Genomic DNA, 16,923 nt, shown 5'->3' with positions numbered 1-16,923 from the left:
AAGGCCTGGCTGGAGAGCTGAAGATGAAAAAGATCTAAGGGCTCTTGGGTAACAAGTACATCCTGGACCAAAGAGATGATCAAGGGCAAAGGAGTGCAGCCTGGGAAATCTTCTCCCCAAAAGGTGATCAGACCAATTGCCACTCCAGATATTTCACGTCTGTTCATTACCACTTATACTTGACCAAGTCAGAGATGCTGCTAGTCATTTGTTGTATGGCTATGATCCCGCATATATCACCTTTCAAGACTTATAAATATAGTAGGAACATGACTAAACAACATAATATTGTAATTTGAGTTTTTGCTCTTCTCAAACATTGGGAAGGGTGTAAAAGCATTTTTGAAATGCGATGGGATCAGCCACTATATAAAGCCTTTGCTCAGAATCTACTTCGCAGAACAAAAAACAGAAAGAAAAAAAATATCTACCTGCAAGCTATCATCGACACCTTTAGTTGTAGATGCACACGCAATAGAGTAGAAATATCCTGTTACTGCTGCAACAACATATTTTCCTGCTATATCTGGACGGCCTCGCAAAGTATATCGGGACATGACTTCAGTGTTGAACAAAGCCCACGAATGCCATGCCTTGCCCCAGTCCTTGGCACTTAATGTGGCATTTTTGTAGGAAAACCAATATTTCTGGAGAAAGAGATTCGTAACTATTGAAATAAAATTAAAGGAAAACAGTGGAAATAACTGAAGTTTTTAGACCTTGAATGGCATCATCATCCAGTCCAGGTGACAGTGCTCTCTTCCAGCTAGCAAGTGTCAAATAGACACGGGCAGTAAGTGGTACTCCAGCACTTGATATAGCACCATGGCTTACTAGCATTCCAGAGTAACTATTTGTGGCTGTTGCAATCTGCACTGACAGATCCTATCTCACCAGAAACAAGGGTATATCAGTATAAAACACTTGAAGATATGAGTGCTGCCATGTATTGTCAGAGTACAAAGAACAAGCACCTGTAGCCTAGAAAATGCGTCCTTTCGTTTAAGCTCATCTCCAACAGCATACTGGTACTTCAGGTAAGCCAGGACTACTTGAGGATGTGCATGATACAGTGTCAACTCAGGAGAAGATTCAGGATCAAACTGCATGTGGTATAAGAAATATTTCTTTTATAGAGAGGATTGCAGAGTTAAACAGGCACACTAATTAATAATAACTAGTATTTTCACCTGTAAAAGTTTGACTAAAGTAGATTTAGCCTGACTAATACGTCCACTCTTCCAGCAAAGTTTAGCAAATCTTATCCAGGTATCTCTGTCTTCATTAGGAGGAAGAACCAACTCTCTAACAGCAAGTAGGGCTTGCCACACCTGAGTAAATTTTTGAAGTCAATATGGAGAATAAGAACCATACAGGCTACAACACACTATTCTTAAGCAAATACATCATATAACCTCAACGTTCCGTTTTGTTCCTTTAATGCGCTCATTCCACATATTACGGATAAGTTCCCTTCGCCATCAGCAATTGGACTTTCCATCGGAAGAGTGCAGTAATCAATCACCTGAATTACACACCGTTTGTTAGTAAAACAGTAACTAACTTCTTCAGAACATAAACCAAAATTAGAATACCTCTCTTCGAGGTTCTGAATGCTGCTGAACCCGCACCATGTATTATAAGCACGCTCATAACTCTCAAGTACCTAGCAAATTGGTAACGAACAAGTATGGGTATACAGAAGGGCAAAACGGATTTGTGAGCAGTTAATAAACCTTTTTTGGATGGAAACACAGTTATCACAGACTTATGAAAGTGCAGACTGTTCATCACAAGAAGACCCCCCATATAGGGCCAAACGATGAAAAGATCACACTTTTTCTTTCATGTAAAGAGAACACCAGGTATGTAAACCAATTAAATTCTTGAGATATAATTAGAGAAACACCCTCTGAGAACAGATAAGCTCATTGTAAGTGCTAAAAATAATACACTGTAGAAGTATAAAGACTAGTTATTTCATCTATACTTGTATCTTATAGAATGTATCAGTTCCAAAAGTTCCCCTCTAATTGCTACACATATACTATAAAGCAAGATATTTCATCAGTACCAAATGCCTCTCCTCCCCCCCCCCCCCCCCCCCCGCCCCACCCACACTCACACTCACCCAAGAAACACACCGTTTACTATTAGCAATTCAGATGTATGAGAGTCAGTTTGTGGTTGCTTTGTTGCATAAAATCACAACGTAATCATCGGTTAGCTTTGGCAAATATGAAAACCACTGTACACAAAATATTTCCAAAATATGAATAATATAGTAATGAAAATAAATTTAGACAAAACTTGAATCATTGAAATTATACAAAGGAATATATAATGGCTGTGTCATACCAATGGTGCAAGTTCAGTTGCCAAACACCGCCGAGCTCTCTCAACTATACACGAGCTTCTTCATACTGTAACGGAACACAAAAAACCAAACTATGATCAAATTATGGAAAGAATGTAATCAGAGTTCAAAATAGGAACATGCTCCACCTTTTTGCAACGAACTGAAAGAACAGCCCTAAAGAAAGCACCATTACTGCTTCCATCACCACTAGCAGTTGTGTTACCCAACGAGCGGAGCTTGTTTTCGTCCCCATCATCCAGACGAGAAACATATTCAGACATCTGGTCCCACTCACCCATATGCCAAGCAGCATTTGCAGCCTATAGGAACAGAAACAAAAAGAAGAAAAATTAAGTTCACCTGTTAAAAGTTATCTATAAATGGACAAGAAGATTTATCCACAACCATTGGAGCCATTTCCAGTCGAGCAGGCGGTTCTGCACCAGTCCATTGCTCCCTGCATAATGTGCTTAAATCTTCCCACCGAGCCAAGGATGCTAGGCACCTCATCCTCCCTAACATAAGCATGATTCTGAGCTGGTTACATTTGCTATGTATACTAAAGAAGATTCATATATGAATTATTAGACATAAATAACTCGCTATGTGGTTTTCTTTATTTTTCTTTTACGTGCACAATCATATTTGAACAGAAAATGACTTCCACAATAAGCCAATAACAAGGGTGCCCTAGTGGAGGATCTGAGAATTTTCAAAATGGTATTCTGGAAACTGTTTCTCAGGATTGGAAAGTGACAAGTCTTTGGGAAGGAGGGTATGATGCAGTAAAGAATAAGTAATGGCCATACCCAATGTAGCATCCAAATTTTGGCTGTGTTGTAAAGGGCCAGATGCTTGAGATGACTTCATGGTATATGCCCTTAGGGCCTCATCCCAACGGTGCAATTTCTCATACCTACATTACACAAAATTAAACAGATATTGAAACAAGAAACTTGAATCATTAAAAATGATGGGTCTTATTTTAGCAAGTTCTCAACCATATTTATCATTCAAAGCCATTAGTTTAGAAGTACTAATTATAAATGCCAGATAAGGATCATAATAAATGTGAGAAAATGATTCTTTGGCAACGGGGTTATAGGTGTAGTAGTAAACTGGCATATACCAGGATTCCTTCAACTGAACTTCTAGATGCTGTTGTGAGTAAGTCAGTATTCCAATAGCTGCCTGTAGAAATTAAAAAAAAGGTTTAAAAACTATATAGATTACTCCTTTATCCTTTCACATGACACAAGGACCAACCTCATGCTGGTGCAGTTGATTGTTAATATGAATAAGGGATTCAACCACTGTAACAGGATTTGCACCCATCTTCTTTGAACATACAGCTTCAAACTCCATTTCTTTATAATGGAGGGCTTTTGCATATGCTCGACACTGAAAAAATAGTTCAGAAGTTTCAATAAAACACACATGGTCATGGAGATCTTAATAGTTTGCCAAAGACACACAAAGAGTAACAATACAGCTAACCTTCTCAGCAAGTGCGCCAAGCAGCCTAGTATCAATTGGAAGAGGCTTCTCATCATGTTCCATAAACTCTGCCTACTTACAGAAGCGGACAATTAATAAAAGAAACAGCATGACAAATGAATTGTAAATTTTGTATACAAAAATCCTATGACCAAACTTACCAAGTTCAACAGCGTTGCAAGAATTTCTGGTGGTATGTTTTGAGATGAGAATGCTGTCTTGAGACTTCTCACTAGTTGCTCTTGGGATGATTCGGTCATTTGGGCCCAGCAACTTGCAAAACCCGCAGCAAACAACTCGCGTCCAACAGAGGGCTGAATATTTCTGTCAGAAAATAATTCACAGCATGATCAACACATTATAAAGAACAACTGCTTTACCTGAAGCTGTGCTAGCCTTGCACAAGTGCGTAGAGCTGGAGATGGTGACTCTTTGAGAAGTGCAATACTAAAGTGCCTCATCCATTCAGCCCAATCTTCTCTAGTACTTCTCTGAGAAGCCTCGCCAGCACTTCTCAACCGAACATCGTTGACCTGCAGCAACCAAAAGTCTAAATTAAGTATAAGAAAAATATAGGGCTACATGAAAGAGCAGATGAACAATACAGGTTGTCAATCATTTTTCTCGAACAGAAGCAAAACCATCAATTACAACAATCTACTACCTAGTGACTACAACAGAGAAAGAAAATAGAAGAACAAAAAACACATACATCAGCCTAGTACAAAGACAAGCAACTATCACATTAAGTGGTTAGCAAGTGGTCATATTGATATGTGTGGCTACCATGAATACTTAAGCGGGTGTGTACACAGTAGCTGCTCAGAAACACTGAACAAGAACGATAAGATTCAATTCTTTTGAAAAGGAACCAAGGTCTTCCCAGGTGAAATAACAATCTTCCAAAAAGTCAAAGGTTTTATGGGCAAGAGTGAGCTCTGATGTCTTAAAAGCTAGGCAAAGTTGACAAAAGAACAATGGAAAACAATAATTAGTAAGAAGCAGAATACAAGTGAAGAAATCTATAAAATATAGCTGGAACCACAAAGCATATTACTTGATGACTTCTTGGTTGCCGCTGTGTTTCATCAGCTTCCTCAGAAGGAACACCCTCAAAATCATCAAGGGGGTCACTAATGACATCAGGTGGACACTGTGTGTACTTCTGTACTGACAAGTTATCGGAGATGAACAGTTCTCGCCTTAGTAATCGATTTTCAGTCTCATCCCATTTTTTGTACTGTAAGAAGTAAAACATGAAAAATTAGACAAAAGACATCAAAAGGTACAATGCATAATATTAAAACAGGGTACCCGCAAATGGTGCTTCACAAGAAGTTTGCGTATTGATGGTATGAAAATTGTAAATTCCTCTCCGAGAGCATGTGCGAGCGAGCAGAGCGCCTCTGCAGCTTCTTTCCGTAAATCATCATTGTTTCTACTCACATAAGGGGAAATAACAATCAAAGAAAAGAGATGCACAAGACAAAATGTATTAATTAAACTGATAAAAGTAAAAATAACCAGTTACAAATTAAGTAGAAATAAAAATAATATTGTGATAATAGATATGCTACGAGAACAAGAACTTAAAAAGCACAAGGAAAACCCAATATGCTAGATACATTAAATTATTTGTAACCATAAACCTTACCCATCCAAGACGAGCTTCAGATGATGCACTAACGCCGATACATGAGTACCAACCTGGACAAGATATATCGAAGATGCATGATGAGCAATACAAAAGCACAGAAGCAACCTTTTGCAAAAAAGATATGATACATCAAACTTGATTAGAACATCAACCGACCTGCACCTTAGGTATAAGCTTAGTTAAAGTAATGATAGCACGCCGTCGGATGTCAACTAGCTCCACTTTAAATAAACGAACAAGCACTGGAGCAACCAAGTGCATGTGCTCATCCAAATTTCCTAAAAGGTGCCATAAGTTAACATATGCTAGTTTCAACATAAATTAGGGACATGAAAAAAAAAGGTAGGAGTTGGATACAAACCGCCAAACACTTCGAGTGTGTGTAATATGTCAGGCACATAGCAATAATCATTGCAGCGTTCAGCATCACCCAAGACTTGAATACAACTTGGCAAAATATGGAGTAAATACACTCTGAACTCATCATTCAATGCTAAGCATAGTTGCTCAACAAGATGAAGAACCTGGAGATGCAAGACAGTAAAATTAAGAAAACCACGATATGAAACACCAGAATCACAAAATTATTACTCCACAAATTTTCTGTTTGCCATGACATAATTATTAGGAATACATAGAAATTATATCATTTAAACTGGACTTCTCACAAACGACGCTCAGGAAACATAGTCACTCACCCAACCACAGAATCAGTTTGGGTGCACCCAATCTTTCAGCAGGTTAGCAAGACATGCACTAAATACACAGAACTCAGTATACGGCACGGTGAATGCTTAACCAAGGATGAGCATGCAAGAAAATAGTAATCATATGTTTGTATCTATAAAGAGGGCGCAAATGATGAGCTACGAATAGCACATTCGTGTACACACTACCACTTCTTAATTTTCTAAGGGTTCCCCTCTTGCCTGATTCGAACCAAGTCTCCCACCTCTATTTTCGTATCTATTGAAATAGACAATTATGTTATTATCTAGCAGGTCTATATGTTATCTGCTGGCTTATTACCTAGTACATTGTACTATTCTTTTCTAGTAAACTACAATATTGCTACCCTGCCAATAATGTACCTATTATTACTACAGTGAACTATGCGTTGTCGGGAAGTACCCATATTAAATTCCACTGTTATCAGCTGACTTATGATTTTACAACTGGGGGGGGGGCTATCTTGTGTAAGATATATGGCGACAGGGATCTTATTTCGTTAACCTTGTCCTATAGAAGATCAGTTCAGAGTTTGCACTGTAACGAATAAAATAGCCATGCGCACAGAAGCATGTGGCGACAAAAGATGATACCAACCGTAGAATATAGTCATCAACATAGCTAATCTAAAATAAGTGGGATAGTTGAAACTGAGCATCAAGCCTACTGTATGACTGAAGAAAAAAATTGCAGTTTACTGTTTGCCTTTTGTGTTCTTTCCCATGTAAGCATGCCATTATGCCTCATCCAGGGAAATTAGAAAATGTAGGTGTGCAACAGAACATAACAACAGAGGAAAAGTGTTATTACTGGAGAACCCTGTGGGCCCTGTATAGTCCGCTTTGGTGCAGGAAGGCTGAACGAGGAAGTCCATAATTCGGAGACAAGAGAGAGTATGTCTTGTAAATACTTCCGAATGTGCTGAAATAAGTAAATCTGATGAGATACGCTGGATACCAATTGCAACAGCAAAAATCTTCGAAGAATGAAATGAAGAGAAAGGGTAACACTAGAAGGGCCATCTTACCTGTCGAACAATAGATATTAATGTCCCGAGTTTCCAGGTTATGAACTCTTTCAAACCACCATCCTCGCACATACGAACGGCGCGGAATAGCTCAGGGAGAACCTTCCAGTCAAAAGAGGAAGTATTTCAGAAAAAAAAGAAAGGTGCAACTCTAACATGTATTCTATCTTTTCACACAAAAACATAGCAGTGCCAACCCAATTGCCTTATATCCAACCCTAATACTCCCTCCGTTCCAAATTATTTGAAGTTCTAGCTTTGTCCTAAGTCAAACAAACTTCTACACATTTGACCAAGTCTACAGAAAAATGTGCTAATAGTTATAACATCATACATATATATAGGTATATATATAGCACCGCTAACGTGAGCCTGAGCGCAAAGTAAATTATTCTGCGCGCTGGTCCGCCACGCGCGAGCCACCGTGCTCTACCCAAACCAACATGGGTCTCCTGATTCATGCACACATAACCACCCCACATTTGATTAATCGAACGTAATCTGGCAGCCCTCAATAGTAATCAAGCCATACCTCAATAGTAATAAGCCTTGTGGCTACGACTGCTAGGTCGATGCTAGTTGATAGTAAAAGGTTATCTCTATAGAGTGAAACCATTGTGGTACATAGAAAACAAACCTCTGCTCTAATTTTTTACTAGCATTATATGCCATGTTTACTAGTACAAATATATCAACTGGAAACCTATATGCTAGTAGTATTAGGCCTAGCCGTAAAGAGCTATGCATCATTACTGTAAGATCTTTAACATTTTATGGTAATATTACTTAGTTTGGAAAGTCACATGTACACATAACTACTGCATGTGAGTCCAATTTACACCGTCGCTCATGAACGTGCACTTGCACTTTTTACTAGAAAATCCTACCTGTTTATTACCGTGTTCATCAGGTTTACCACCAACTTCTTATCCTATGCATCAGTCGTAACTACCTACAGATTATTACAACATTCGGAGAAACCTTTTACCATCAAACCGAAGAATTTGCTGGTTTGGTTTACTTTACCTACCCCTGGAGCGCATGATAAGGCTTACGCACGGGACTGGTAATGTTACCATGGAGTGGTGCGTGGCACCTCGTAATGATTTTATTTCCGTTACACGGACCCTGCGCAAGTGGGAGCTATGTGCACCGGGCTGCCGTGCCCTTTTTTACCATACATGCCAGTCTTTTTTACCATGGTTAGTAGCAGGAGCCGTGGGGCACTTTCGTGTTGTGCGGTGCATGGAATCTGGTAAAGAAATTTAATTCCGTAACCATTCATTGCTAGCATTTTTACCGTGATTAGGGAATAGTTCCGCCAGGCAGAGGTTTGGCGCACTGCAGCGGTAACAAAAATTAAATCCGTTACCATATTTACTATTGGTTTTACCTTCATATGCTATAGATCGGTGGTGGTGGGTTGTACTGCGCGAGCGGCACGCCGTGTAATTAGCACCGGAGAGTATGATTAGAGGATTTGCGCGAGCGCTTAGTTTAGCGCCACCGAGTATATAGAACAAAAAATTATTTCATGAAATATAACGAAACTAATTTGGTGTTGTAGATGTTGATATATTTTTTTCTAGAGACTAGGTCAAACTTAAATAATTTGATTTAGGACAAATCTGGAACTTCAAATACTTTGGAATGAAGGGGGTATATTGAAAGCTTGGAACTACAAAGGTTGTTTAGCTTTCTGGTTGTGATTCACTCAACCAGAGGAAAACTTTATCTGTTCAATAAATGATCTTGGGACCCATCAAGAATTTGGATAACTGGAGAAATGGAGATCGCAGGAAATCTTGGGAAAAACAACTGATACTGTTTGAAGAAACTTGCTAGGCAATACTTTCTCATGACATAAAAAAGGTTATCCTGCAATTAAGCTTGAAATTTGACATTGTTGTTAAAACTCTCCAAATCACATAATTCATGATTTGGTTGTGGAAGGACTTCAGTTGATGCAACAAACAGGTTGTTGACCCAAATCAGTTACGGTTCCTTGGAAAGCTAACAACTCAAGGCCATGCATGGCCAAAGTATCAGCTAGAAATAGAATGTCTCATGCATGAGTATTCCAGTCAGCCAGAGATGGTGGATCATATCTGGACAGTATTGTGGTGAAACATGACTACTATAAATGCATAGAACTTGCAGAGTTGCAGTACAGTAGAGGAAATTGAGTCTCACCTTTGGTAGATAGGGAACACAGCCAAGGCCCATTGACTAGATCCATATGTATCACAGAGAACACAAAAAATTTATTAAAGTGATAATGCAGAAACATAGTCTAAGGACAAATTATTCAAAATAGAAATATTACCTTAAAAACGAAGATAAGAGAGCCAACAACCATTTGATGATAACTTGCAAGGGAAGGATCTCGGAGAATTCGCATGAGAGAACTAATTGCAACCTAGCAATTGAGAATTACGGTTAAAGGGACTAACACAAGGGTCCTTCCTGTTTCCAACATAGGTAACACAAAATCATACCGTTGAATAGTAGTCCTCAGACGCCGAAAAAGATGGCCAGAAATCAGTTGGTGCCTCTTCCATGGAAACGATATGTTGTGCAGTCTCAACTGTTGGACGTAGAACCTCTCTATGTTGACCAGGTAAATTATGTTGACCAGTTAAATTATGTTGATTACGCTTATGTGCATGAGGGTCCAACGCACCCATAATCCCTAAAACCTGCAAAATATATCACCTTATAACACAACGGCACTATAATTGTTTTTCATGAAACAGCAACGCATCAGCCAAATAAATACCTTCAGAACTTCCAATCTAGTCGACCATTCCAATTCACCATTCAGCAACTTCAAGAGTAAGCCAAGCAACGGAGGATATTCATTATAGGGAGCAATAACATAGCTGATGACCATCCATGAAAAATCAGAAAATATAAGCGATGACCAAGCCATGGCAATACATACATAGTGAAATTAATTACTCTACAACATATATGAAAACAAGTACTTGGACGTTATAACGCAGCTATCTTCCACATTAGTAACTGGGCGTCCACCAGTTGGCTAGCGCCTCGCACCTGGGTGTGTGCAAAGACCACCAGCAGCGTTCGAGCCCTCTGCGCCGCAGGGTATGTGCTTTCATTGTTTCTTCTTAATTTAAAAAGGCACAGGGCATAGTCCCTATTGATGAGTTTTTTTCTTTTTACATATTAGCAAACTATTATCAAGGGTCAAGACTTGAGAGCCATGTGTGCCCCCAAGGCAGGAAGCGGAGCAGGTAGTTGTACCAAACACAAAGGGTAAGATACCACCCAAGAAAGTGAAGTATTTAAGGGGGACTCACAATGATTCTATAACTACCGAGTGTTACGAATGTAATGTTTATAGGACGGCTTGGCTCATGGGAACATCAAACCTAGGATTGGCATATGTCTACTTTCTTTACAAAAAAACTGTAGGGAAGGCCCCGATAGTATATATTTACAAGAGAGAGGGGGATATATACCGAGATATTTACAAAGAGTTAAAAACAGAGAGCAGTTTATATACAAGCCAGGAGGTTAATATAAAGAGTCAATCCAGCTACCGAGAGGAGCCTAGAGCTCCTCCTTGAATCTAAAGGACAACAAGCTGAAGCTTAGCTCTCTGCTAAATAGGTGTTCCCATGAAGCAGTATCAGGGGAACATGGTCAAAAAAAAAAAACTTTGAGTTCTACTGTTAGATATGGTGAAATGCTGCTAAAAATCAGTTCAGCCTCGTCGCATCTATTTGACCAAGGTCATCCTCGGTGGTCCACTGGATGCTTAATTTTTTATACAGTTAGGCAAGGCTGAAAGGGGCACAACTAAGAGGTGGTTCCGCATTTCTCATGGTCTGTCGCTGCAGAGGCCCATGAATTGTACTCCCTCGTCTCAGTGCATAGGGCATGTGCGTAGTTCTAGGTCGTCGATTTGACTAACTAAAATTGTGTTATATGTCATCAAAAGCATATCACTGGATTCATATGTGAATACAGTTTCTAAATATATATACTTTATTACATATAATACATATTTAGCTAGTTAAATTGATGACCTAGAACTATGTGCATGCCTTATGCACCGAAATGGAGGAAGTATACTATATTGCTAACAAAATACTGTGAATACTCACATTTTCTTTTTCTCTAAAACTAAGGTCACAATTAATATTTCAAACCTCAAGTTTGGAGTAGGAAACAACACTAAATATGCTAACAATAAGAACAAAGCAATAACAAACTTTAACGGACAGGCAGAAAATTTTAACAGCGAAAATCTTGTGATACAGAATTGATGTCATGTTGTGAATTTGAGACATGCAACTCAATATGCACACAAATGTGAGAAGACAAAAAAAGGCATGTACCCTGTGCTTTGAATAACTTGTCCAAGGGTTGCTACTGCAACTTCCCTTTTGCTCACAGAACCTCCATCCAAAAGAGCATCCACAACCAGAGGCATTAGCTCAGGAAGATATTGCCTCATTGCAAAACCACCCTATCACGCAGAACATAAATCATCACAAGTCAGAAGTCCTGGTTGGACCCTTTGTTACCCGACAAGATTGGACCAATTTGAACTTATGTAAAAGTAGAGGGGCTAAAATGAACCAAACATCACATGATAGAGAAAGACATACCACTTTGGCCAGTTCCCCGACAGTGGCAAGCACTCCCGCAGCAAGCACAATATTGGCCATTGGTCCTGTTCCTTCACAAAGTCTAGCCACCAGTGCCTGATAGAAAACATGGAAGTAGGAAGGCTAGCACAAGAAACAGTGTAAATGATCTCATGTCTTACTAACCTTGTGAATTGGAGCAATATAAGGAAGTATTAGCCATGGACAGCTCCTAATTAAGCAGCCCAACAATCTAGCACTTTCCTCTCTACACTTGCTATCCATACTGCAGACAGCACAAAGATATTTAGAAGCATGACCCTGTAGTAACACAATATGAATTGAAACCAGCACTGATCATTATTAGCGCAACAATTTTAGATGCTACAAACCTTTGATCAAGATAAGTGAGCAACTGTATAAGATAGCGACGAAGGGCAGGCAGTACATATGCAGGGTTTTTTTCAGACAATCTGCCTGCAACTAAAATTGCCAATTCTCTTACACCGTACTCCTAAAGCATGGAGCAAAGAAAAAAATTGTCAGCAATAGCAAGGGTCATATAATGTTTAGAAATTACTTGCTACTAACAGATATATGAAGGGAACGTGAACTGGAATAGTGCAAAGAGAACAACAAAATTTATCCAGGTCCTAATGTAGATATTTCTCAGCATGGATATAATAACCAAGGACTATTCTTTTTTGCTTGCAAAGATGTGGTATTTAAACACTACTTTCACAACGTCCCTGCTCCAAAAAAATACTTTCATAGAAGAAGAAAAAATAAGAACAAACTAAACAAATGTGCCAAAAGCATCTGGTAACATATCTATAAGTGTCTAATAGCCTACTCTATATGGTAACTGATAAACATGCCATACAGTGTACCTCGTCATTTAAGGCAACAAAAATTGAAGTCAGGATGTCAGCTTGGGCCAAGAAATCATCAAAAGTCGGATTGCGGTACAGAGCCCTGAAGACTGAACTCCTAACACCAACATCAGCATCAGCAACTGCAGCAATAAGAAGTTTTTCCACTATCTGCAGAGGGATACAAGAATGACATGATGAATACTATGTCAACCAAAATGCATCAGAGGAATTATCACTATAGTGCCTATGACACAATTTAAGGTGTGCAACCCCCATGAACCAAGTCCAAATCTAAAAATAATGTGTAACCGACAGGGATCGATGGCTTAAGCATGAGTGACTATCACACAGCTGGTCAGTCAATAGACAAGCTCCTGATTGCAGGTCCTTTCTGTGTGTAGGCAAAATCATTCTGTATTAACCCAACAAAGTAACCCTTGCCTCCACCCGACGCACTCACTCAACACCACCGTCTCCAACAGCCATTGTGCCACCTCCTCCCTCCCATTCTTCCTAGTCGATGCAGCCTCTGAACTCCACTCTACGAACCCACCACCTCCTCCAGTTAGGCCAGTTTCAATCTTCTCCTCCATTTACATTTAGTGATTCCTAGTCTGCTCACTTGATGTTGTCTAGTAAGGCAGTAACTAAGTACATCTGATGATTTGTTAATAAAGACAGTAATGCAGTTACTAGGTACATAGTGATTTTCTATGGACAATGGCGAGTAGAGGCTCTCAATGTTCTGATGCCATGGTAGTACCGAGTTTGCTGCTCTTCTAACCCTCATGTATTGTTACCTGATGTATCATGTTGTCTGCCCAACCTTGTTTTGTGGAAATGCATATCATCGCACCCATAGCATGTGTGGGGCAACTTAAACAATCATGAAATATGTTAACAGGTATAAATATCCTAGTTCCCCACTGTGCCATATATGATGTGAACTACCTCCTCTACCCTTTCACGCCTATCCTCTTCTCATACATAGTTTGCTTCATGTCAATGTTTATAAATACTACAGCTCCACATGAGAAACTTTACTCATTCAGTGTAAAAATCATCATTCATGATTAAATTGTAAATTGTATACAGACATGCATGCATAAATTAACATATTCAGTGCAATGAAAGATGGTAGGAGTCGTCTACCATGTCATATCTTATGAGACGTTAACTCAGTTTCCCGCATTCTACACTACCATGCAAGTTACGTTTCGAACTAAAACATGTACCAAGTGATACTAGTCAATTGTCTCTAATATGTTATCTATACCATAAGGCTAATTAGTGTATGGAGTAGCCAGTTAATGCCATTACTATGTCCAGGTGTGAAATTTGTGTTGAGGGTACCAATGGTTTTTTGATGAGAATGCAATTCCTCCATTTCACAATATAAGTCAAATTTTACTTAGAAATAGCCATTTCACAAAGATAAGAGACATGTGTGGTGGGACTATGGGCCTATGCGAGAGAGCTGACCAAGGCTATGATGAGGTTCCACAGTAAGCACACAATAGTTGTTGACATGTTTTTTCTTAAGAGGGCCAAGGCACAGGTGCTCATGTGTTGTAGAGCAAAATAATAATTTACTTCAAAGCAACATAGATATATGGTCGCCGAAGGCTTGAATCTTTTATATGGTTCTTTAGAATGCTATTACCAGGTCAACTTATGTTTTCAAACTGGAAAATACAAAATCAAGAAATTCATTAATGAACTATGGTTAATTTCAGCTTACCTGTGTTAAAAAACTGTTGCTTCAGTTTTTTCAGCTAATAGTTCAGAGTAAAAAAAAATATTATGCCAATAGCAGAATTTTGCATGATGGTTCAACAAATTATTAGCTTCACCCCAAATGCAAGAAGTCATGTATGATGTTACCAGAAGTAGTAAAACAAAGGGTGGTGTAGGCAGTACCGAAGTTTAGATATGGTATTTAATGTGGCAAGCTGAAGCAGTATCGTGTAACGAATTTTCAATAAAAATCCAATCAAGAAAGATATGGTTCACGACATGCTTGAATGTTATATTGAATAACTAAGTCTGATCAAGAAGGGTGTGCTTCAGAACATGCTTGCATAGAAACTGAGATTTTGGATTTTATCTGTGACTATGTCTTCTGTAACGAAACAATTGCACATGCAGTTAATAGTAACTCGTTTCAAAGCGTTTATCTCAGCTCTTCCCAAAAATACATGTTATAGCAGGCATGTCTAGTAAGTACTAATAATAAGCATCAAACAGGATAGCTTCAGTATGCATGTCAGATAATTAATGAACACATGATGAAGTTGAAGACAAACCTCTTCTACAAGACGACGGCGCTTAGCTCCTCCCATACGATTTGACCTATTTGAACTGAACTGTGAAGTAGACGAAGCAGAAAGAGAGTGTGCAACTAATCTGCAACAGCATATCGCAGCAGCTTTTCGGGTACTGCTATCCTCATCTTCCAGATAAAGGATGACACTCTCTCTTGCCAATTCCAGGAGCTCATGACCCTGAAACCACTGCATAATTTAAAGTCCGAAGATGATGACAATCACACAGCTCAGTGGAGCATTTCGAACCTTAAAGTTAAAGTTTGCCAGGGTACGCAGAGCAAGTTGGACAAGCACTGGACCACTAGAATCCACAAAGTGCTGGAAACTGTTGGATCTGGTTGCTCGACTAACAGTAGAACCAGACCTCGTAGATGACTTTGGAAGTGCTTGAGCTATACAATCCAATAAACGCTCTTGTATAGTTGGCAGTAGAGACGGGATGCTGTAGGAAATGGGGAGGTAATGTTTTCATGCCAAGGACAGAATAAAGCAAGAGAATTCAAACCAAGAAACAATACCTGGTACTTATAGACTCAAGTGCATCTACAAGTTTATCAGAAAGACCGGCAGAAAACATGGCATCTAGCAGCCCACCACGAATATGGCGTTCCATTGCAAGACCCATGGCTTTTGCAAAGCTTCCAACACAAGTAATAGCCTCAAGAGATGGGCGTCCTCTGCGAGGAGCAATCTGCGAACAGAAACGCGCCATTAAGCAGGACAAAGTTCAAGTAAACACCAAAGTACAAAAGGGTTATGAAGCATACTGCTTCATGCAGAAGTGGGGTAATTGAGGGCAAACTGGGCACAAGTTCTGCACCCAAAGCACCAGCCATCTCTCCCAGAGCAACAAACCCACTAGCACGCTCATCCGGGGTACGTAGAACAAACAAGATATGTTCCATGCATATCTGGGAATGAGAACAACGCATGTCAAGCTTGCATGGTTTTCAAACTATTGTGTTTCTGTTATAACTTCAAAATTAAGAAAAAATTGATACAAGAAATGAATCATATAAGGTGCAAAAGAGAAGAAAATGGTTTAGTTCAAGAAATTTAGCAGCGGGGAAAACCTTAAGGTAGTTGGTCACAAATCTGTCTCGCAGGAAGTGAGCAATTCGAGGAAGAAGAGATGTTATACTACGACGAACAAGCTGATCCCGGTGTTTCAAGTATGTGAGGACTATATCAGCCACTTCTCTGTACCTAGACATCATAAATTCCCCGGTATTCCTGCAATATTTCATGCAACAGAATCAGAGTATGCAAAGCTGTGTATTGTTGCCACAAGGGAAAAAGAAAGGGGTTGATGCTGTTTTGCTATATTGATGATCATAAACGCCAGAAGTTAAAACATGTGTTCCATAGTAAAAGAAATACAGGAAAGTGTGGTACACTAGCAAACAGCCATAAGAAAAAAATTACTTGCGGCACTATGAATATTGTGACAAACTTCCGGGGGGAAATCACTGCAAAATGAATTTTAAGTTACCTCAACAATTCTCCAACAGCCAATAATGACCCATGGATGCTATGAACAGAAGCATTTTTGCCAAGTCCCACTTGCGCTGCTTCACACATGCGGTAATACCTGGTAAAATAACATCATGAAAAAAATAAGATAGACAAAACGGCAATATTCTTAGCTCATATAGTCAAGTCAAGTCACCAAGGTAGCAGCATGCCAGTTAGTTCTGACTAGTCTGGCTACTGTTTGCTATAAAAACTACAGAGAGCAGAGATACAGTGGTACACACACTGAAATCAGTGGTAGTGTGGTACACACACTGCAAATCAGAGTTGGGTTTGCTGCAATACTAAGAGAAAGGCTCA

The 16,923-nt window shown here is 39.3% G+C and overlaps 1 protein-coding gene across 1 annotated transcript in view; it reads right to left on the bottom strand.

Moving 5' to 3' along the window:
* The window catches only part of LOC109783936 (serine/threonine-protein kinase TOR), a 29,901-nt gene that overhangs the window by 9,540 nt on the left and 3,438 nt on the right, over positions 1–16,923 (bottom strand). The window contains 39 exon segments of the mRNA XM_073497369.1: positions 383–629; positions 703–885; positions 975–1,103; positions 1,191–1,480; positions 1,483–1,525; positions 1,596–1,636; positions 1,639–1,666; positions 2,359–2,408; positions 2,411–2,423; positions 2,506–2,679; positions 2,765–2,874; positions 3,169–3,275; positions 3,489–3,550; positions 3,626–3,760; positions 3,857–3,928; positions 4,018–4,170; positions 4,237–4,389; positions 4,914–5,096; positions 5,171–5,294; positions 5,511–5,563; positions 5,670–5,791; positions 5,875–6,037; positions 7,053–7,163; positions 7,270–7,371; positions 9,463–9,498; positions 9,596–9,688; positions 9,768–9,968; positions 10,049–10,151; positions 11,637–11,767; positions 11,910–12,005; positions 12,075–12,174; positions 12,281–12,402; positions 12,779–12,931; positions 15,070–15,267; positions 15,337–15,532; positions 15,609–15,781; positions 15,858–16,001; positions 16,164–16,323; positions 16,583–16,681. Of these exon segments, the coding sequence (XP_073353470.1) occupies positions 383–629; positions 703–885; positions 975–1,103; positions 1,191–1,480; positions 1,483–1,525; positions 1,596–1,636; positions 1,639–1,666; positions 2,359–2,408; positions 2,411–2,423; positions 2,506–2,679; positions 2,765–2,874; positions 3,169–3,275; positions 3,489–3,550; positions 3,626–3,760; positions 3,857–3,928; positions 4,018–4,170; positions 4,237–4,389; positions 4,914–5,096; positions 5,171–5,294; positions 5,511–5,563; positions 5,670–5,791; positions 5,875–6,037; positions 7,053–7,163; positions 7,270–7,371; positions 9,463–9,498; positions 9,596–9,688; positions 9,768–9,968; positions 10,049–10,151; positions 11,637–11,767; positions 11,910–12,005; positions 12,075–12,174; positions 12,281–12,402; positions 12,779–12,931; positions 15,070–15,267; positions 15,337–15,532; positions 15,609–15,781; positions 15,858–16,001; positions 16,164–16,323; positions 16,583–16,681 (4,853 nt within the window).

The sequence above is a fragment of the Aegilops tauschii genome, chromosome 1 (genome assembly GCF_002575655.3).
Source record: "Aegilops tauschii subsp. strangulata cultivar AL8/78 chromosome 1, Aet v6.0, whole genome shotgun sequence".
NCBI lineage: Eukaryota > Viridiplantae > Streptophyta > Magnoliopsida > Poales > Poaceae > Aegilops > Aegilops tauschii.
This window is presented reverse-complemented; position numbering and strand designations above follow the sequence as displayed.